General features: G+C 37.7%; 2 protein-coding genes across 2 annotated transcripts; both read left to right on the top strand.

Annotated features, from left to right (window-relative positions):
- The first annotated feature begins 1731 nt into the window (after positions 1–1731).
- LOC137032376 (mucin-2-like) lies at positions 1732–7281 on the top strand. The gene is made up of 6 exons (XM_067404133.1): positions 1732–1749; positions 1816–2014; positions 2143–6321; positions 6482–6542; positions 6822–6863; positions 7212–7281. Exons 1-6 carry the CDS (start codon positions 1732–1734, stop codon positions 7279–7281), a joined length of 4569 nt encoding a protein of 1522 aa, XP_067260234.1.
- A 687-nt stretch (positions 7282–7968) lies between these two features.
- Positions 7969–21828, top strand: commd1 (copper metabolism (Murr1) domain containing 1). Its single transcript, XM_067404646.1, has 3 exons — positions 7969–8169; positions 11399–11686; positions 21597–21828. The coding sequence occupies exons 1-3, from the start codon at positions 7996–7998 to the stop codon at positions 21702–21704; spliced, it is 570 nt and encodes a 189-aa protein (XP_067260747.1). The 5' UTR covers positions 7969–7995; the 3' UTR covers positions 21705–21828.
- The last annotated feature ends 1519 nt before the right edge of the window (positions 21829–23347 follow it).

The following is a 23347-nucleotide window of genomic DNA, read 5'->3' as shown; positions in this document are numbered from 1 at the left end:
TTCTCAAATTCTAAAGGTTTCATATTATTTCACAATAATATATAGCCACATTTTTTCCAAAAAATATAACTCTTCTTGATTCCACTAACCCAGTCACTTAGGTTATGAATTAAATAGTTATTCATACACATCAAGATTGGGTTAATATCTTTTTGAGCTTCTTCTTTTTTTAAAGAACATGAAGTCTTGAAGTTGCAAAATCTAGTCCAGCCCTGAACAACTCCAAACATATTTTAGGACATTTCGACTACCCAACTATCACACCTTTATTTATATTCAGCACTTATAATTATACTGTTTGTTTTGTCACTATAGTGTTAATTTTTTTTAAAGTTGTTTTATAGCAACATCTATAGGAGTATAAGAAAAAAACTTTCTGTGTCATAAAGGAAAATCACACTGTGCTCACTCATGTTCCTCTGAGATTATTTATTTACAGAAACAATTTGAAAATCATACAATATTATGGAATATTAGAGCTCATTGTTTCTTCCTTAAATTACACATTGTTAGCTAACTGCAAGATTTGTACGTCTGAAATATCAATTGGACACAGCCACCTCCGATAACAGACAACTTTAATGAAGACACATGCATTTTCTGTAAATCTTTGAAATTATATGTATATAAGCACTATACAAATAAATTGTAAAATGAATTTAATTGAATACAATATACATTAGTGCTTTTTTTATGTCTAAAATTTTACAAGGCCAATTTAAGATGTTGTCTACAGAGGACACTGCTAGGTCCCAGGAGGTTTTATAAACTTCATTAATGTTTACTATGTTGTTTAAATCTGTCAAGACCGTTGTCTGTTTCTAGGAAGAGCTATTCAATTGACAGTGCCTTGAGCAAAAATAGTATACTGTTTTAATCATAGGCTTGGCATAAAATTGTCAGATCCACCCTGATGACAGATCCACCCCAAGAAGAAAACAGTAAAGATTTAAAAGCTGATCTTTTATTCTTTTAATCTTTTCTTCTATTCTTGTCCTCTATTAAATGAGTAGTCCAGTTTGGATGTCCAGCTGTACAATATCAATTACCTGCTTGTTTTAATTGGAATTATTATGGATGTGTGTCTGTTTTGCTCAACCAAACATCATGATCTAAAGTCAATCAGAATTCAGAGGCTCAAGTAACAAAACCTGCCTGAGCTGTTCTCTTAATTCCAAAGTTTTACAGAATATACTCCCTAAAACGGTTGGTTTGGGTGTACTGTATGAAGAAGAAACCTTGGGAGGAACCAAAACTCAGCAGGGAGAGACCATCCTTCTCTGGAACATTTTTCAAAAAAATTGGCAAAAAATGTCAAATAATGGTGGGATGAAACAAAAGCACAGGTGCAGCTGAGGTGGAGCTGACACTAACATATATAAGTCTGATGTCAGTGAAGACTGAGGAACATCTTAAGACTCTCATTCATCTGTATCTCCAACAAACAAAACATCTGGTAAGACTCATTTTAATACAGTTCTTGCTCCTGTATGATTGCAGTTTCTTTGCTCAAATTGTTTACAGACATACCTTGTCTAATAACAAACAATATTTATGTTGAGAAATGTATACCTTTATCTAATTGGTCAAATATGATTATAGAACTAAAAACAGTTATTTTTCATTTCATACAAGAAAATGCATCAAAAGAAGCTTGCTATACAATCCTATTAACAAGGCTAATTATCAATAAATATAAGTGAATGTTGCAAAATACAAGCCGACTTACAGATGTACTTCAGCAAAAAGGTATGAAAGGCCTAACAAAATGTTTATATTTATCTCTGCTTTCACTTTCCTGTGTTTAATCTCCAGATATCCGAGCAGAGAGAGATGAAAAGCATTCTCTCAGCAAAGATGTTGGCGGCGTTGGTTCTGGTTCTGCTGGTGTTCAGTGCAAGTGAGGGACGGATTCTGAGTAAATGTGAGCTGAAGGCCAAGCTGGAGGCTGCTCGGCTTCAGGAGATTAAGGTCACAGGAGAAAAATTGGACGTGAAAGATCTTGTTGCTAGATGTGAGTTACTTTTCTTTCAAATTCCTTTTTTTTCTTGCTCAGTGTTCACATGCCATATTTCCATGTCACATGATGTCTTCTAAGAGGTTCATTACCTTCTTCCATATGTTTCTTTCTTTCTGAGGCAGTTGTCTGCAAGGCCAGTGCCTCGGCCTTCAACACCAACTTTATTAAAACCATCACTGAGGACAAGCCAGATTACACCCTACCTCAGTCTACCTTAAAGCCTACATCAAGCTTCACTTCAACCACCACTTCAAGGGCCACTTTCAGCTCCACCTTAAGTACCTCAAAGCCTACATTAAGTCCCACCACTGGCTCCACCACAAGTCCCACTACAGGCTCCACCTCAAGACCCACCACAAGCCCCACCACAGGCTCAACCTCTAGCTCCACCACAGGCTCAACCACAAGTCCCACCGCAGGCTCCACCACAAGACCCACTACTGGCTCCACCACAAGCCCCACCACAGGCTCAACCACAAGTCCCACCACAGGCTCCACCACAAGACCCACCACAGGCTCAACCTCTAGCTCCACCACAGGCTCCACTAAAGGCTCAACCACAAATCCCACCGCAGGCTCCACTTCAAAACCCACTACTGGCTCCACCACAAGCCCCACCACAGGCTCAACCACAAGTCCCACCACAGGCTATACCACAAGACCCACCACTGGCTCCACCACAGGCTCAACCTCTAGCTCCTCCACAGGCTCCACTACAGGCTCAACCACAAGTCCCACCGCAGACTCCACCACAGGCTCAGCCACAAGCCCCACCATAGGCTCAACCTCAAGCCCCACAACAGGTTCAATCTCAAGCTCCGCCACAGTCTCAACCTCAAGCCCCACCACAGGCTCAACCTTAAGCCCCACCACAGGCTCCACCTCAAGCCCCACCACAGGATCCACTACTGGCTCAACCTCAAGCTCCACCACAGGCTCCACCACAAGACCCACCACTGGCTCCACCACAGGCTCAACCTCTAGCTCCACCACAGGCTCCACTTCAGGCTCAACCACAAGTCCCACCGCAGGCTCCACCACAAGACCCACTACTGGCTCCACCACAAGCCCCACCACAGGCTCAACCACAAGTCCCACCACAGGCTCCACCACAGGCTCAACCTCTAGCTCCACCACAAGCTCCACTACAGGCTCAACCACAAGACCCACCACTGGCTCCACCACAGGCTCAACCTCTAGCTCCACCACAAGCTCCACTACAGGCTCAACCACAAGTCCCACCATAGGCTCAACCTCAAGCCCCACAACAGGTTCAACCTCAAGCTCCACCACAGTCTCAACCTCAAGCCCCACCACAGGCTCAACCTTAAGCCCCACCACAGGCTCCACTACTAGCTCAACCTCAAGCTCCACCACAGGCTCCACCACAAGACCCACCACTGGCTCCACCACAGGCTCAACCTCTAGCTCCACCACAGGTTCCACTACAGGCTCAACCCCAAGTCCCACCATAGGCTCAAGCCCCACAACAGGTTCAACCTTAAGCTCCACCACAGTCTCAACCTCAAGCCCCACCACAGGCTCCACCACAGGCTTCACTACAGGCTCAACCTCAAGCTCCACCACAGGCTCAACTTCAAGCCCCACCACAGGCTCCACCTTAAGCCCCGCCACAGGCTCAAGCCCCACCACAGGCTCCACTACTGGCTCAACCTCAAGCTCCACCACAGGCTCCACTACAGGCTTCACTACAGGCTCAACCTCAAGCCCCACCACAGGCTCCACTACAGGCTCAACCTCAAGCTCCACTACAGGCTTCACTACAGGCTCAGCCTCAAACCCCACCACAGGTTCAACCTCAAGCTCTACCACAGGCTCAACTTCAAGCCCCACCACAGGCTCCACCTTAAGCCCCACCACAGGCTCAAGCCCCACCACAGGCTCCACTACTGGCTCAACCTCAAGCTCCACCACAGGCTCCACTACAGGCTTCACTACAGGCTCAACCTCAAGCCCAACCACAGGCTCCACTACAGGCTCAACCTTAAGCCCCACCACAGGCTTCACTACAGGCTCAACCTCAAGCTACACCACAGGCTCAACTTCAAGCCCCACCACAGGCTCCACCTTAAGCCCTGCCACAGGCTCAAGCCCCACCACAGGCTCCACTACAGGCTTCACTACAGGCTCAACCTCAAGCTCAACCACAGGCTCCACTACAGGCTCAACCTCAAGCCCCACCACAGGCTCCACTACAGGCTCAACCTTAAGCCCCACCACAGGCTTCACTACAGGCTCAACCTCAAGCTCCACCACAGGCTTCACTACAGGCTCAACTTCAAGCCCCACCACAGGCTCAAGCCCCACCACAGGCTCCACTACTGGCTCAACCTCAAGCTCCACCACAGGCTCCACTACAGGCTTCACAACAGGCTCAACCTCAAGCCCCACCACAGGCTCAACCTCAGGCTCCACTACAGGCTTCACTACAGGCTCAACTTCAAGCCCCACCACAGGTTCCACCACAGGCTCAACCTTAAGCCCCACCACAGGCTTCACTACAGGCTCAACCTCAAGCTCCACCACAGGCTCAACTTCAAGCCCCACCACAGGCTCCACCTCAAGCCCCGCCACAGGCTCAAGCCCCACCACAGGCTCCACTACTGGCTCAACCTCAAGCTCAACCACAAGCTCCACTACAGGCTTCACTACAGGCTCAACCTCAAGCCCCACCACAGGCTGCAATACAGGCTCAACCTCAAGCTCCACAACAGGCCCCACCACAGGCTCCATTACAGGCTCAACCTCAAACCCCACCACAGGCTCTACTACAAGCCCCACCACAAGCTCCACCACAGGCTCTATTACAGGCTCAACCTCAAGCTCCACCACAAGCTCCACCACAGGCTCTATTACAGGCTCAACCTCAAGCCCCACCACAGGTTCAACCTCAAGCTCCACTATAGGCTCAACCTCAAGCCCCACCACAGGTTCAACCTCAGGCCCCACCACAGGCTCAACCTCAAACCCCACCACAGGTTCAACCTCAAGTTCCACTATAGGCTCAACCACAAGCCCCACCACAGGCTCAACCTCAAGCCCCACCACAGTCTCAACCTCAAGCTCCACTTCAGGCTCCACCACAGTCTCAACCTCAAGCTCCACTACAGGCTCAACCTCAAGCCCCACCACAGTCTCAACTTTAAGCTCCACTACAGGCTCAACCACAAGCCCCACCACAGGCTCAACCTCAAGCTCCACCACAAGCCCCACCACAGGCTCCATTACAGGCTCAACCTCAAACCCCACCACAGTCTCAACTTTAAGCTCCACTACAGGCTCAACCACAAGCCCCACCACAGGCTCTACTACAGGCTCAACCTCAAGCTCCACCACAAGCCCCACCACAGGCTCCACTATAGGCTCAACCTCAAGCCCCACCACAGGTTCAACCTCAGGCCCCACCACAGGCTCAACCTCAAACCCCACCACAGGTTCAACCTCAAGTTCCACTATAGGCTCAACCACAAGCCCCACCACAGGCTCAACCTCAAGCCCCACCACAGTCTCAACCTCAAGCTCCACTTCAGGCTCCACCACAGTCTCAACCTCAAGCTCCACTACAGGCTCAACCTCAAGCCCCACCACAGTCTCAACTTTAAGCTCCACTACAGGCTCAACCACAAGCCCCACCACAGGCTCTACTACAGGCTCAACCTCAAGCTCCACCACAAGCCCCACCACAGGCTCCATTACAGGCTCAACCTCAAACCCCACCACAGTCTCAACTTTAAGCTCCACTACAGGCTCAACCACAAGCCCCACCACAGGCTCTACTACAGGCTCAACCTCAAGCTCCACCACAAGCCCCACCACAGGCTCCATTACAGGCTCAACCTCAAACCCCACCACAGGTTCTATTACAAGCCCCACCACAGGTTCAACCTCAAGCCCCACCACAGGTTCAACCTCAAGCCCCACCACAGGCTCAACCTCAAGGCCCACCACAGGTTCAACCTCAAGCTCCACTATAGGCTCAACCTCAAGCCCCACCACAGGCTCAACCTCAAGCTCCAACACAACTCCAACCACAAAATCCATCCCAAGGCCCGTCACAGTCTCCCCTTCAAGGCCCACCCCAAGGAATCCCTCAAACCCCCAAAGAGGTCGTCGTCACATTCCTTTTTTTCCCAAACCCAATGGTCCCATGTTTGAGGAGGAGAAGGAGCCAAAGAAGCCCACTGTCTGGCGCCTGTATGGAGTGTTTCAGCTCAGTGATCAATGGGCCTGTGATTCTGGCATGGTGCCTTCGCTCAATATTTGCAATATGAAATGCTCTGGTAAGTTTGAAGGAAAACATGCCATATCAAATGTTTTTTGTTGTTACTGTTGTTGTTTTAACACAAGCCAGATATGACACAACTTATGTGAATGCTTAGAAATATGAACTAAATAAAGATACAATTCAATATGAACTTTTAACTTTTTTTTCTACCAAAGCTTTAATAGATGATGACATCACAAATGACATTGCCTGCCTGAAGACCCTGATGGACAGTATGTAAGTACAAAAGAGCTCAAATACTTATTTTCAAAACACACAAACATGGTTACATTCATATTTAGATACAAAGTGTGTTTTTAAATTTTAATTCAAAAGAGGAGAAAATAATTTGCTTTATGGTAGTTCTTATATTAACACATTAATGTATTCACAGACTATATTAAAACACAAATGTGCTTGCACCTCAATAAATGGTTAGAAAATTAAAGAAATTGAAACCATAATTAAATGTATTTACACTAAATATAACATTCATGCCTCTGTCTTTTGTAACAGGCCACCTAAACCTAAATTCAACCCCTCTGATATGAAGAAAATGTAAGTTGAAAATAATTATGACTTCAGAATTTTACTATGTCAATACATGCTAACACAAAATTTTAATAAAGGTATATAGTAATATATTAGTGCAAATGTCTTTGCTTATTGAGTAAGCTGTTTATGTTGCCAATGACATACATACGACCATAAACATATTATTTTAGTGATAGTGTTGTAACATATTGAAGTAATAAGGTGTTTGAACTGACAGAAGTTCAACTTAGTGTGATTACTAGTGGGTTTGTACATATGACAAACATAGAGTAATTATTTATTTTATGTCAGACATAATAGGCTTAATAAATTAAATCAGGCCTGAATGTGACTGTCTTCTGTGTGTTACAGCTTGGAGACGTTGTTGGTGAATGAGTGCCGCTCTGTTGTTCCCTCAAAGTATTTTGCTGAGTGTTTTTAAAGGGAATATTCATTACCTTTGATTTAAGGGTAATTGGGGTCAAAGGGGTGACGATGATGGCATGACCTGTGTGAGTTTAAATGCTTAAAGATTCTTAAACGTCTTTAAACACTCTGAATGTTTGTGCATTAAGACACTTTATTTTATTGTTGTAATGTTTTTTTTAAATATGGCAGTTACATTTTTATCTAAACTTTTAATGAAACTGTCTCTTTTCATTTCATACTTTCACTTTATTATTAAACAATATTAAAAATTGGAATACTCAAAATGTACTTTCTTTCTGCACTTGTGCTGTTGATTCCTCCCACAATTTATACTGATGAGGGATGAGACCGGATGAGACAGGTTGATTGCGTTGGATTTTGAAAGTTCTGAGGAGAAACACACACATTCACAGTAACATTTCCATTTTAAATAGATATATACTGCAGTAGGGCCATACATTTTTATAACTTTGAGTATTTTCCTTATGTCGATCTGTTGGAAGAACTAACAATTGTTACTTGATAAAATTCGTAGGCTACTGTTAAAAACTAGGGTTGTCAATGGGTTATTTTTTATTATAGTCTTCGAATTAAAAAAATATCATAATTTAGAAAACGATACACAATATGTCTAAATAACATTATATAAATACCGGAAGTGAACGCGCAGTGAAGGAAGTCGCGCTGTGCGTGACGCGGATCACATGACCCACTGTCAACATCCAGTATGGCTGACGGGGACAGCCAGAGATGTGTGAGCGCTTTGTTGAACGGAATCACCCAGAGACTTTATTACGGTAATACAGAAATCACAGAGGAGTTTTTGAAGAATGAGCTCTACGCGGAGATGACGCAGGACGAGTTCCGCGCGCTACATGACAAGATGAGGTCGCTTCTGAAGGTAAAAGTTACTCTCTCCTCTTCCGTCACTCTCTGTGAGAGTTTACATGACAGCAGCAGTGCGTTTATTGCTCTTCTGCAGTAAAATACAAACGCAATAGAGATCTTGTATCCTTTGAAACTAAATGCAGGTGTGGATTGAACTGTTATTATCTGTCTACCGCTAGAGAGCAGCAGATTCTTCATCACCAATAGTAACGTTGTCAGCCAATAGATGTCACTTGCTGAACGTTTATCATTACATAATTCGTTCTGTTTTGCTTATTTTTAATAGTAGGTGGTACTTATTAGTGTATACTACAGATTAGTGATCGACGATATGGAAAAATAATTGAAAAATATATCAATACGCAAAAATATTTTGATGATAAATATATGTAAAACAAACAGATTTATACTTTAGAAAGTTTTTTTTATTCTGTAATCCTAATATATAGTTTTTTAAATAAAGAAATAGTTGAAAGTTAAAAAATATTATATTTTGGAGACAAAATTCATTCATTCATTCATTTTCTTATATTTAACCAGTTTAAAAAAACTCAGTGAAATTAAAAAAAAAAATCACTTTTAAAAGATTGACTTTGCCAAGAAGCAGCAATAAATAACATACAAACCAATTTACAGCATCAACCACAATATAATACAAACGCAAAGTCTTTCCCAAGCTCTGTTTGTACCAGAGGAACAATCTTTTGAACAATGAACATACAAGGGCAATGTCATATTAATTACATTAAATCAAATGTTATGATAAACAAATATATAAAAAAAGAAATAAAAGAAAAGAAGAGAAAGCAGAAAGAAAATCACATGTCTGTAAATAAGTACAAAAGTTACAAATTATTCAAAGAATAGATTTAAGAAAAAAATATTTTTTTAAAAAAAAATTTCACTTTATTATCTTGTTTCCTTTAGTGTATAAAAGTAGTGACCTATTTCTATTTTAAAATGACTAAAATGATTTTTTCCCCTCCCCATTGACATTTGTGGATAAAGACTTTTCCATATATGAGTGAATTATTAGTATTATCATAAATGTTAGTACTATTTTTCACAAAAAATATATTGTATAAATACAATCATAAAATACTCTCAGTTCCCTCTTTACAGAAAACACATTTCAGGTCAATATCTTTACAAAAAAACAATTACTTGTTTTACAGGATAAATACAATGAACAATCTTAAATGACACACCTCCCTAATTTTATTGGTGATACAAAATCGTCTGGAGATTTTAAAGGTCTCTTTCCAATTGACATCTTGAAATTGTGATCTCCAAAATCCAATAGCTAAAGGAACAGTGGAAATTTGTCACATTGTTCTGAGATAAGTATAACTGCATTTTTTTCCCTTTTAAAATAGTTAATCTTGAGTACCTAGAGAGTAGTATAGCATCCTTCATATCGCCGAAAAGTCTTTAGTTTTATCAGAATTATAAAAGAAACATACGCTGTACCGAGTCTTTCTGAAAACAGCCGAGTGCCTGGAGGCGTGCCATGTGAGCGGAGCAAAATTTGTTAGAGTCACGAGCACGCGCAGCTTTTGTGTAGAGATCGGCTGCAAGCTATCAATGGTCAACTAAACCAATACACCATCGCATTATCCGTGGATAACTTTTGAATCACTATAATGAATATAGCGTAATGATGAATAATGAATTTATAAATTCACTACATTTGTGTTGTTTACATTATATGCACTTAGGCGCCTATTGCCAACAAAACGGACATTTGATGCAGTTTTACTTATTACCTGCAGTTCCGACTCATGACTAGGGATGGGAATCGTAAGAAATTTTCCGGTTCCGATTCCTGTTCTGCCTAACGATTCCGGTTCAGGTTCCATTAAAATAATTAAACAACTAATAAAAAATAGTAGTAAGGGAAAAATGCACAATACTTGACTCAAACTGTTTTTTTGTGTTTATTATACTTGTAAAATGAATTTAACAGACTGCTAATCTCATATTCGCTAACATTTTAGAATAAGGTTCATTAGTTAACAAAAGTTAACTACATTAACATGAACTAATAATGAACTGCATTTCTACAGCATTTATTAATCTTTGTTAATGTTAATTTCAGCATTTACTAATACATTATTAAAATCAAGAGGAGTTGTACTATATTAACATTAGTTAATGCACTGTGAAGTAACATGAACAAACTATGAATGGCTGTATTCTTATTAACTAACATTAATAAATATTAACAAATACAGTTACAAATGTATTGCTCATGGTTAGTCATAAATGAACCTTATTGTAAAGTGTTACCACAAATTAGACAAGATACTTGAACACACATGTAAGAATCCAGACAGGTGAAACTGAATATTTTTGTAAGTTAGATTCATAAAGACTTGTTTCTGAAATAATGATTCAGCGATAGACACATTTTTTAACAGTAATTTTGTTGCCACCTAGTGGCGTAACAATGCAATCAATACAGTCGTTATTTGAAGTTCAGTTAACTTTCAGAAGGTAATTTATTATATTTTAATCGTTAACATCAGCGTTTCTATCTGAATAATAAACTTTTGTATACTTCTGTGATAATTGGAATATTTGTCACACAGAAATAATGATACTGTGCGTTTGAAACGATTGTTTGTGAAGCTGTTTAACTCTCTTCAGATCAACGGCAGCGCAGATTTGAATGTCATGATTTTATTTTTGTCAAAGGGTTAATATATACGGGCGAATCGTTGTCATTTTGGAATTTGAGCATGTGGGTGATGAAATCGAGAACGCAATCTTTTTAAGGTTAATCATGCAATTTTGTGCACCTCTCTCTCTCTCTCTCTCTCTCTCTCAACATTATTGATATCTGACGTATATATAAGTAGCTTTTCAGTGCATTCATTGTTAAAATATTCATGATGTGAGATCTCTATTAAAGGATATGCTCCCCGCACTTCGCCCACCCATCACACCAGAACCGTTTTCAGAACCGAAACTTAGAAATCTTGCACGGTTCCGGTTCTTTTCAATAAACACTACCGGGTGAGAACCGGTTCTCAGTTCCCAACCCTACTCATGACCGGGATCATTATCGCTGTGACCGCTCCATCTGCTCCAGTTTCATTTGTAAATCCAGTGCTGAACTGGGCCTTGCTCATGAAACCATAAACGCCGATCCTGAGGGCTCGAGCAGCCACAGAAAAACATGAGATATTCTCCATTCATTTTAAGCATTATTTAACCTGATCTTTCTGTCCTTCCTTCAGTCCATCGCATCAGCGGACATGGATCAGACGCAGCTCGAAGCTTTCCTCACGGCGCAGACGCGTAAGCAGGGTGGAGGTGGTGTGACTCCAGAGCAGGCGGCCGCTCTGGCGCGCTTCTGGAAGGCCCACCGGACGCGGGTGCGAGAGAGTCTGTTGGCTCAGAGTCGCTGGGAGCCTGGCCTCAGGGGCCTGAAGTGGAGAGTGGACCTGCACACATCCGCCAGCAGGGGGCAGGTGTCCAACAGCCCTGTGGCACTGGTGGAGTTAGAGCTCGGCCGCACTGGAGAGGTGAGGGTTCGGGTCATGGAAGTTGGGTGGAGCTCCAAACAAAAGTATTTTAAAAGCACCAAATAGATTTTTTTTTTCACTGACCTTTGCATGCTAAAATCTGGGAAGCCTGTTTGCCCGAGAGATTTGATGATGATCATTTTTACTGGTATAACTGCACACACACACACCCCTATGAATAAGTGTAGACATGTCCTGGAAAAATGAAGTCACACCACTCTCTGGGGTTTCAAATTGGTAGGTAGTTGTGGCGTGTTGGGGTTTTGTTCAAAGATGTGTGTGGAGAAAAGTATGTGTGCAGCTTAACATCTGTAAGCCTCAGTTAAAGTTGAGACCGCTTGAGCTAAAATAACACTGAGAGTATTTTAAGATTTTAAATTAAGAGATGTTAACAAATAGCATACTGTAGTGAAATGTTTTGCATCAGTGAATGAGCAAAGATCATGTTGTTTTTATGATCTTTAAACAAATTATTAGTATCAACAGCATTGCATGTTATTGCGTGTGCATTAACTACCTGCCAGACAAGTGTTGAATAAGTACTAGATAATGCAAATTGAAGATCAAATGAGAAAAGTTGCTGCCAAGAAGATTTCTTATCAGAAGCAAAGTTGTATTTAGCATATTTATATTAAAATTATCCCATGCAACGGTTAAATCCTTGTTGACTGACAGATATTCAGAGGTTTTGAAGAATCTTCTGTAACTGCAGAGCTGTGAACTAGTTCTGCTTTCCATGACAGTCTTCCTGAAACTACATTGAATATCTATGGAAAGCATAAATTAATAATTATGAAGAGATAGTACTGCTGTGTAAGTGGAAAAACACTCTCAATGTATTGTCTTTACCCCTTGGGTAAACCAAAAATCTTTTACAAACCTGGGCCAAGTTTAAACCAGTATCCAGGCATCACAGCTGGCAAAGGGGCATGTAAATATTGCCATTATTACGTAATCAAAATGAAAATTATTATTGCTGGTCTTCAATGATAATGTCAAGTTACTTTAATGTATTTGAACCAAAAAAATGATAAGGATTTTTGCTGATATCGTCCAAAACCACACTTTGCCAGGGATGTTTCCAAATGTTTGGAGGGCAGAGTGTGTATATATATTTATATATATATATCATAAACTCTTTGTTTTTTTACAGAAACACAGTGATAAGCAAAGTGTGTAGCCCTTTTTTACCATTCAGACTCATCAGTATGTTCCCGAACTGCATGAGGAGCTCTAATCCATGTCTTTATTTCCCGTGATATCAAGAGGTCTGAGTTACAGGAAACAGAGAGCCATTAGTGACATTAGCTATCATTACTCTGCCATTAAGTCTTTCCGTTCATCATCAGCTCTTTCCTATGAAGTTCATTTGGGGTTCTTTCGTTTGCAAATTTTATATGCTTAATATCTGCTGTATGTTATCATTTAACCTCAGTGGTGCAAGACGAAAATAACAGCCTCCTTTTTTCCATTTGATTTCTTATTCTTATAATTTCTTTATTTATTTAAGCGGTGGGCATTATGACCAAGCTCTTATTTCACAATATGAGCAATTTATTTCACAATAACAACAACATATGTCACAACTTAGCTATTTTATTCTATTTTTGTTTTTAAAAACAAGTACAGAGAAGCTAATTGCAAACAAAAGGGCATATACAATATACTACAACAAAAATATGAATTAAACAAATTAGGTTTTTCAGATACAGTATGTTTATGTAAAGGTGGGGTAAGCCATATTTCAAAAACGCTGTTGGACAATATTGATATTTGAAATCAAATCCACACCTCTCTTCATTGCTCCACCTCCAAAACTCACCCTCCAATCATTATAACAGCGCTCCTGGTCGGTCTCAAACCCTGATCGCTGCTGAAATGTGGTTGAGTGCACTAACAATGTCAGTGTGCAGTGGTTTAACAGCAAAACTCTCATTATCTGGCCAATGTAACACACGCAATGCGAGTGGATGTCTGTTTATCACAGCTGACGCGCTACAAAATAATGCTTCAAGGAAAAATAAAGCGCAGATGATGAACGAACGACAAGGAAGCACAAAAAATTAATGTACATTACACAAGAGTAAATACAAATACAGCCTCCACGTTTGTTTTCAGGCCTCCCCACTTGGCTCTCTCCAGTACTGGAAAGCTTTTCTAATATTAATTGCCCAGTCATAATCCTTGATTCCAGTGATATTCTTTATTGTCTCATCTCTCTTTCTGCAGTCTTTATTCAAATCTCCCTCTTGCTCGTTCTGTCTCCTCGACTGTTATACGCCCCCAAATGCTGATTGATTAGACGTTTGTTGTTGAGTCGGTCTGACAACTTCCAAACAGTGTTTTTGAAATATGGCTTACCCCACCTTTAACATGTAGTTAGAAATAGTACACAAATTGAATAAATGTATGAATTAAATATTTCTTCTTATAAAAGCTACAAAAGTTATTCAGTCAAGAGCAACAAGTTATTTTCTCTTTTGTTTGATTAACATTAATGACTTGGTAAGCAGCAGGTTTATTAGGCTGCTGTCACTTTAAGACCAAATGCATGGATTCATTACACTGTTACACATCCTGTTTACACCCAACTGTTTACTTTCTCTTAAGACGTAACCGACAGTGTTAACATGAATAATCCACACGTTGACGCAATTGTGTGGGTTTTCGACCGCTCAAGCGCAGTAAGAGGTGAGAGAGAACAGAAGTCGCGATCACATGCTGAGAGATGCGGCTTTCTGTGTGCACGCTTTAGCTGTGTCAGTCAGTTCATGACTTTTTATTGCGCTTAATAACTGTTTAATATCAACCACGTCCCAAATTCGTGATCACATTATCAGAGAGGCAGGTTTCCATACACATTGTTAGTGTGCAAGTCAGCGCGAGCACTTGAGTTCTTTTTCATGATTTATTGCGCTTAACTTTTTTTATTTTTAACACTTCATGCTCTTTGTCTTATTCATATGGTAGCTTGTTTCCACCACCAAAATAAAAAAATAAAAAGGTAATTGCGACTTTTTATCCCACAATTCGGACTTTATAACTCACAATTCTGACTTTATAACCTGCAATTTTAAGTTTTAAATTTAAGTTTATATTCTGAGAAAATTCTGAGAAAAAGAAGAATATACAAAGAGATATAAAAAAAAGTCAGAATTGTGAGATAAAAAGTCGCAATTACCTTTTTTATTTCATCAAGCTTCCATACATTCATGTGTTTCATCACACTAGAGTGTCAGTAGTGCTGTGCTACGTGTATATAATTACATACTGTGGTATATACAATATAGAAACAATAAACATTTTATATCGCTGCTACGAAATATATTGTCAAACCGCCCAGCTCTTTTTGTGAATGCACATTCAGCACTGTAAGAGGAGCCTCCTCTCCGCTCTAAGTGGTTTTCAGCCCGTTCGTTTGTCTGAGTGCTCTAATTGTTTCGTATCATTGGTGCCGTGTGCAGAGAGATGCATTACACACCGTATGATTCATGCTCAGAGAATAGGGGACTGTTGGGTATTCAGTTCTCCTCAGAGCAGCAGGAGAGCAGAAAGGTCCCTCATCATGGCCACAACGATGCTAAAAGGAGGAGATTGATACAGCGGTGAAGTTAAAATTTGACTTTCGTTAGACATTCGGTTTCATACCAATTAAACTCTGTGCATTCAACCAGCTCAGATATGCATGTTCTTTGCATAGCACAAGACTCAATTTCATGAAATAAAATATATATTAATTATCGCTATAATTCAATTAAACAATTTAACTATATGGCATTATGATATCAAACTAATAGCAAAATGTTCAGAAAAATATCTTTATTGCACAAGGCTCTGTTTTTTGGAATTAGAATTTCAAGTTTTATAATAATTTTGGAACTTGAAATGTATGCAGTACTGTAAATCCATTAAACTACAGCACTGTTTGGCCTAATGGTGTTAATCCAACTGTGAATTATGCAGAATATTATTCCTCATGTTGCACAAGGCTTGTTTTTCAGATTATTAATCTGGTATTTTTTATAAGTTTATAAGATTTTTTTTTTTTTTTTCAGATTATGAATATAGTATTTTTTTATAAGGCTTGTTTTTCTGATTATTAATATGGTGTTTTGTTTTTTTTTATAAGGCCCTTTTTTCAGATTATTAATCTGGTATTTTTTATAAGGCTTGTTTTTTTCAGATTATGAATGTTTTTTTTTTTGTTTTTTTTTTCTCAGATTATTAAATATACCAGATATTTTTTATAGGCTTGTTTTTCAGATTATTAATCTGGTATATTTTTTTATAAGGCTTGTTTTTCAGTTTATTAAATATACCAGATATTTTTTATAAGGCTTGTTTTTCTGATTATTAATCTGGTATATTTTTATACGGCTAATTTTTCAGATTATTAATCTGGTATTTTTTATAAGGCTTGTTTTTTATATTATTAATCTGGTATTTTTTAAGGCTTTTTTCAGATTATGAATATGGTATTTTTTTATAAGGCCCTTTTTTCAGATTATTAATCTGGTACATTTTTTTTAATAAGGCTTGTTTTTAGATTATGAATCTGGTATATTTTTATAAGGCTCATTTTTAGATGATTAATCTGTTTTTTTTTTAAGGCTTTTTTTTTCAGATTATTAATCTGGTATTTTTAATAAGGCTTGTTTTTCAGATTATTAATCTGGTATATTTTTATAAGGCTCATTTTTAGATGATTAATCTGTTTTTTTAAGGCTTGTTTTTCAGATTATTAATATGGTATTTTTTTATAAGGTTCATTTTTAGATTATTAATCTGGTATATTTTTGTAAGGCTTGTTTTTTCAGATTATTAATATGGTATTTTTAATAAGGCTTGTTTTTCAGATTATTAATATGGTATTTTTTTATAAGGCTCATTTTTAGATTATTAATCTGGTATTTTTTTGTAAGGCTTGTTTTTTCAGATTATTAATATGGTATTTTTTATATACTGAATGCAAATCCATTAATCTACAGCACTGTTTGGCCTAAAGGTATCAATCCAGCTGTAAATTACTCACAAGGCTTGTTTTTCAGATTATTAATCTGAAAAACAAGCTTTATAAAAAAAATGCCAGATTAATAATGGATTATAATACCGGAATAATAATAGATTAATAAGAGAGAGATTCTTAATTTTTGGTCATGAGATCAATTCCTGCATGATAAAACCACGATTAATTTCAGATATGTCAGTGCCGTGTTTGTGTTTGGACCGCAAGAAAGAACGAGACTTTTTAACACATCCACAGAACACAATTGTCAGTCCTGCTTTAGAGTGCAAATATGGTTACATAAAGATCAGTTATTAATAAGAGAGAAAATTGCATTTTCTAACTGAAATGACTAATTAATTTTATAATAATTAATTTTTCAGGATGGACCTGTTGCCTAGTTGTCTGTCACATCACACAGTGTGAGATTTCAGATCATGTTTCTGTTTTCTAGCGAAGCTCCCATCAGTTTTGTGGTGTGTGCCTGTCAGCCGCTGTCAATTGATTAGATTTCACAGATGAATTTGAACCTTAATTGGGCTCGTTTATTAAATATTGTTGTCATTTGTGCTTTCTGATCTTATTATATTTGCTTAGGTCACTGTCACTGTGGTTACAGGTAATGTGATATGGCTATTGTGACCATACAAAAGGGGTTTTGTATGTTCAGGTCCTTCTCATTTTTTACCTGGTCAGATTCAGCCCAGTGCTTTTTCCTCATTTTGGTATCTGCTCCTATTCCCTGTAACTCTCAGTGCAAAGATGCAGTATTTTCAGTCAATCACCAGTGTTTAATACCTAGTTGCACTTCAGTTTTTCACAAAGGTTTCTTTTGTTAATATTAGTTCCTGCATTGGGTATCGTAACCTAATAATGAATACAGCTTTTATTGCATTTAGTAATCTAGATTCATGTTTTTCCTAATTTTATTAATGTAAGGTTGTGTACTAATACATTTTTTTAACAATGCCAGTTACATAAAATTACAATAGTCAAAAATGTATTAACAAACAAGAATTAACAATGAACAATAATGTATAATTAATTATTTCTGTAAGTATTATTATTATTAATGTGTACATACCATTCAAAAGTTTTGTAGTAGTTAGGAAGACTTTATTCAGCAGTGATGCATTAAATGGATCAAAAGTGACAGTAAAGACATTTATAATTTATGTATTTCAAATAAAGGATGTTCTTTTGAACTTTCTATTCATCCAGAAACAAATGCATCACAGTTTCCACAGAAATATGAAGCAGCACAACTGTTTTCAACATTGATAATAATCATAAATGTTTCTTGCACATCAAATCATCATATTAGAATGATTTCTGAAGGATCATGTGACACTGAAGACTGGAGTAATGATGCTGAAAATTCAGCTTTGATCACAGGAATAAATTATATTTTACAATATATTACAACTGAAAACAGTTATTTTAAATTATAATAATATTTCACAATAACATCCTCATAACAATTTGCACTAACACATTTTAAGTAAAATAAACTAAAACTTACCTGTAAAAATATTATATTTAATGTATGTAATTTTACATATAGAGTTAAAATCTACTAAACTAAGTTAAGTAAATTTAACAAAATTAAGTGTTTACTCAAATAATATAACACTGAATTAAACCATGCTTTTGAAGTGTATGCTTTACTTAAATATATAAGTAAATAATATGACGGTATGATCAGTAAAAAAAAAAAAATGACGTTCGATAGATCATTTTTGGGTGTGAATGTATCATTTTGAGTAGAAAATAAACTCCATATTTCACAAAATCGCAAGTTACCTAACAACAAAAGCAATAATAAAACAGTGTAAATACATCTGGAAAACAGCAAAAAAAAAAAAAAAAAAAAAAAAAAAAACAATCACAAAAATTTACTTCACCACAGAATCATTTTTATGAGTGTGGTTGATTTTCTCTCTTTTGTTGTCGTTGTTTGATTAACATTAATCACACAGACAGCTGCAGGTTGAGTAGGCTGCCGTCACTTTAAGACCTGACGCATGGATCTAGTGTTAATTTCGTCAGACAAGACGAGACGAAATATGTTCGTTAACGACCTTTTTTTCATGACTAAGACGAGACGATGACAAGACTGCACCACTGTCCAAAAACGCTGACTAAGACTAAATTAACATGCATTATTGTTGACGAAAAAAATGTTTTGTATGAAATAAAAACTAAGATAAAATCTCTCTTCATTTTCGTCTACAATCGTCTCAGCGAGGCAGTTGTTATAGCTAATACAACCCCAACAGGCTGATTAGGCTGACTACCTACCAAATAAATCAATAATTTGACACAAAATGATGATTTAAAAATCTTTTATTTTATTTTCTTTTAAGTTTTATTGATTTAAAAATGATTGTATTGCTTCTGCTAAAGAAAATAGTGCGCTCCGTCTCTACGGTTAGAATCCTGTGTGTCCATGGCAACGGTGTGTTATAGTTAGCAGCGGTCTGTTATCAAGAAATAAAATAGTGTGTGCGTAGAAAGAATTCGTCCACACGCCGCTCAAAAAAAAAAAAAAAAAAAAAAAAAACAGTGCAAGTCCACCGTCTAGGCAGGCTTTTTGTGTTAAATGATATTTCCTGTCGCTGCGCAGGTTCTTTTATTGTACGTGACAGCTTATGTCCCGATGACCGGTCTTTGCATTACGATTAAAAGCATTATCAATAAAGTAAAAAAAATGTGATGTGCAGTCAAGTTCGAGTGTATGCACTGTTTAAACGAGTGTTCTCAACTTCTCACTGGTTATTTTGTGATTCGCGGAGTTTTGACAAGTTTTATAGCCTTGATATTGTTTCTTATTCATAAGTGGTGACAGAAAAAACTAAGCACCCCCAACCTGAAACCTCTTCCCACACCCCTGTCACATTACATCATAAACAAAATTAGTAATTAGGCTTAAAAGCAAATGTATATGTAAGGGAATGAAGTTTAACAATTACATGTAATATTGCTCCAAATATCAATAATGGTGTGTGCAATACCATGTATAACTTGCATTAAGTTGGTAATTTACTTTATACTTATATATTTAGTTATATATATATATATATATATATATATATATATATATATATATATATATATATAGTTTTGATCTTAGGCTTTTCATTAAGTTTCATTAAGTCATATTTATTTCCACTATAACACGTGTGTTCCTGATATTATTGCATTTAATGAGGCCTCGTTGTATTTATTCTTACAATAGCTTCTAGATATGGTCAAGCAACCAGCCAGGAAAGAGGAGAGGCCATCTATGTCTGACTAAAAACCTTTGTAACTTAAGTTGTCAGTCGGAGTCTGTTGGGCCGCAGCTTTTGAATTATGTTGGTTAATATAAAATACTCTTCAGCACAGGTTAACCATTTGTGAATGTGTCTCCTAAATCAGAAATTGAAAACCAGACACATTTAACATTTGCATTCAACAAAAATCATTCAACAAGTGTATTTTGTCAGGTAATTATGACATTTAACCAATGTTTGAGATATGTGAAACACTTTTTTTACTGAAATGTTTATCAGTAATAATCTCAGTAATAATGTGTTATTTTTAAAAAAAAGACTACAATTTTTTGACTAAAACTAGACTAAAATTAAAAGACTTTTAGTCGACTAAAACTTGACTAACAAAAAAAGATATGTGAATGACTAAATATGACTAAAACTAACAAGGACATTTGGCACAAGACTAAGACTAAGACTAAATTAAAAATAGGTGACGAAATTAACACTACATGGATCCAATACATTGGAACACACCTGATTTCTTTCTTGACTGTTTTTATTCACTTAAGACATACCCAACTGTGTTTGGTAGGATACTTGCCAGGACATGTTTTTTTTATATATAGTTTTTAATAGCAGGGTATTGCGATACCTTTAATGCAGACTTCTTTCAAAAGCAAAAAAAAAAATTTTTTACCGACAACTAAACATTTAAACAGTAGTACATTTATATATTGGGTAAATTTGCCTTTCCTGAAGGAGGCACCAGCAGCACATAGTGTTAAAGCTGAAGGTTAGTTTATGTTTTAATCTCACAGGAGCTGCTTTGGTGTCTGATGTCATAATGACCTGCTTCAGCTGCTGATGTCATCTGATGTCATTCCCATTCTTCATCAGTCCCATTCTTCTTGTCAGTCCCATTCTTCTGCCCTTCTGGCTCATTTTTTACAAAAGAAAAAAGCTTTAACACTATTCTTTTGCTGCACTGTAATTAAGGGATAATGTAGTATATGTTACAAAATAAACCATGATGATGATCTGGACACAGGCCAGAATTGTAGACTAAATGTACTTTAAGTACATGGTTTACCCAATAAATGCACTGCATCCAAAATTGAATACTTCCCTACTATATAAATATAGTATGTGAAAAACAGTACACCAAAAAGAGTAGTATGTCCAAATACATGGTCTTTGAAAAACAGTAGCCGAAAAGTCCCCAGAAAACCTGTTATCTCTAAAGTCCCCGGAATGACTCAGTAGGAAAACAGTTCAGACAATGATGTACATTTTAGAATCATTGTGCAAACATACTTGTTCACAGACTGCTGACTGACCAGTCAGAATCAAGAATCTAGAAGAATTCCTGGAAATTCTCATTCAAATGATTTAAAACATTCTATTCATTGGTTCTAAATAACAGGTTCAGAATTCTGAGGATTGATGTTGATTCTCTTTGAGTGGAAACTACTCTTCAGGTGTTTTTCAAGCTGTGTTGATGCAGGTCGACTCTGTAACATGCGTGTCAGCAGCAGTACTGATATCACACGTTGACACAGTGCAGATGTGCTATTTAAAATGATTTTGGGTCACTTCAGTTTCACCATTCATACTGAGTGTAAAAAGTTTCTCTCTCTCTCTACTTCAGAGCTCGGAGTTTGTGTGTCTGGAGTTTGATGAGCAGAAGGTGAATCTGGTGCTGAAGAAGATGGCAGAGCTTCAGGAGAGCATCGACAGCATCGTGCACCGCAGCTAGAGCTTATCTGCGTGTTCATAGGTGTGTGTGTGTGAGAGAGAATGTGTGTTTGTTTTAAGAACTGTATTGTTATATTCATGATAAATAATCATTGTCAAACCTCAACCTTTGATATGTGTTTATTTTATTTTTTTCCTCTCACTTATATTATACTAATATACTTTGATAGACATCACACAAGAACATTGTGAATGATGCACTTATGTAGGCCCGTCCAAAGTCTTCCTCATGTTTCTCAAATCCTAGCAACCACCGCAAACCCTTTACAGACATTATGAAAGTTTGATGTATTTTTACGAAAGTTCAATCATTATGAAAGTCATATCATAAGCTAATCTGATTTTAGTAGCGCTTTTGAGTGTAAACACTTTCAGAGAGCTTGTTTCATTGATCAGGATGCAATTACCAACAAACCCACCTGTCCATTTTCCCCCCTTAAATCTGCAAATATGAGCAGGGGAAAAAACCTTAAAGATTTTTTTTGCATTTTGGCAGACACCAAAGTGACTTACTTTTGTATACTTTTGCAGGCCCTTAAGGATTGTTTTGCTGTCTATTAAGGGTGTGTTCTTGGGGTTTGATGATTCAAATTACTCTAGGGTTTGGTATGTGCTGTCGAGCCACACCAGAGTTAGTTTGGAAGTGGACCGAGACTTATCTTTTCAGGTTTTTCCAGAATTTGGATGGCAGTATTCACACTTATTCAATTAAATAACACTAGAGTTCATTTTCAACCAAACGTGCCAACTGTGAACACGCCCTTACTCAGTTCACAGGGTAAATGGTACTTTTAAGTAGTCACTAAGAAACTAAATGAAGTGATAACCCACAGTGCAGGTGACTGAATAACCTGACATGGACCTGGAAGTCTTCTTGATGTATGCGAGTTAATGTTTGTTCTGTGTGCCAAATGATATAGTGTTCTAGGAACAGCAGAGATGTACTTATATCATGATTCATCTTTATCACCACTGTGCTTTTGAGCGAAGGTCATCCTTCTGAATGTCAAGTTTATAGATAAGCCCACTGTTCCTATATTTTAAAAACCATAAATGGCATGTTGATAAAAGTTGGTGTCTCGTTATGATACAAATGCTATTCGTTTGTAGCATAGACTGTAAAAATATATATAGACGACGCACCTCCACTCTCTTCCATTGTAGAAAAGTAAAGCCGCTGTGGTGAGAAATTAAGTTCCAACTAATAGGTATCCTTTAGGACCCTGAGTGATCCCATTGGCTCAATAGGCTTTTAATGGGTAGTATTTTTAGTGCCTGCCTGGTTATAATTCCTGCAAATTTATATAGTTTAAAATACCTTTTTAAAATGTCTTTTAAATGACATGGTTCATATACTAGTATATGAACATTTCTTGTTCTTACTGTTTTTTAATTAGCTTATGAAATAGCATAGCATACATCTACCTGATTAGCCTGCTAGCTTAGCTTATATTACGTATGTTTTTTGCTTCCATTATTGGTTTCCAGTTTGTTTTATTATGTAATACATAAGCATTCATTTTATATTTCAAACTTGTTGTTTGTGAACTCGATTTCTCATGACCATCAATTTCCCAATATGGCACTGACATCTTTTGCTGATTCAGGACCCGATTCTGCGCACTGAAGCATGAAGTGGAGTCA

This window comes from Chanodichthys erythropterus, chromosome 12 (assembly GCF_024489055.1).
Source record: "Chanodichthys erythropterus isolate Z2021 chromosome 12, ASM2448905v1, whole genome shotgun sequence".
Taxonomy (NCBI): domain Eukaryota; kingdom Metazoa; phylum Chordata; class Actinopteri; order Cypriniformes; family Xenocyprididae; genus Chanodichthys; species Chanodichthys erythropterus.
Note: the sequence above shows the minus strand (reverse complement) of the source record. Positions and strands in the feature narration are given on the sequence as shown.

Coding starts and splice junctions, on each gene's coding strand:
- LOC137032376 (XM_067404133.1), top strand. Junction 6,543..6,821: donor AAGACCCTGATGGACAGTAT/GTAAGTACAAAA, acceptor CTTTTGTAACAG/GCCACCTAAACCTAAATTCA. Junction 6,864..7,211: donor CCCTCTGATATGAAGAAAAT/GTAAGTTGAAAA, acceptor TGTGTGTTACAG/CTTGGAGACGTTGTTGGTGA.
- commd1 (XM_067404646.1), top strand. CDS start 7,996: ATGGCTGACGGGGACAGCCAGAGATGTGTGAGCGCTTTGTTGAACGGA. Junction 8,170..11,398: donor AGATGAGGTCGCTTCTGAAG/GTAAAAGTTACT, acceptor TCCTTCCTTCAG/TCCATCGCATCAGCGGACAT. Junction 11,687..21,596: donor AGCTCGGCCGCACTGGAGAG/GTGAGGGTTCGG, acceptor TCTCTACTTCAG/AGCTCGGAGTTTGTGTGTCT.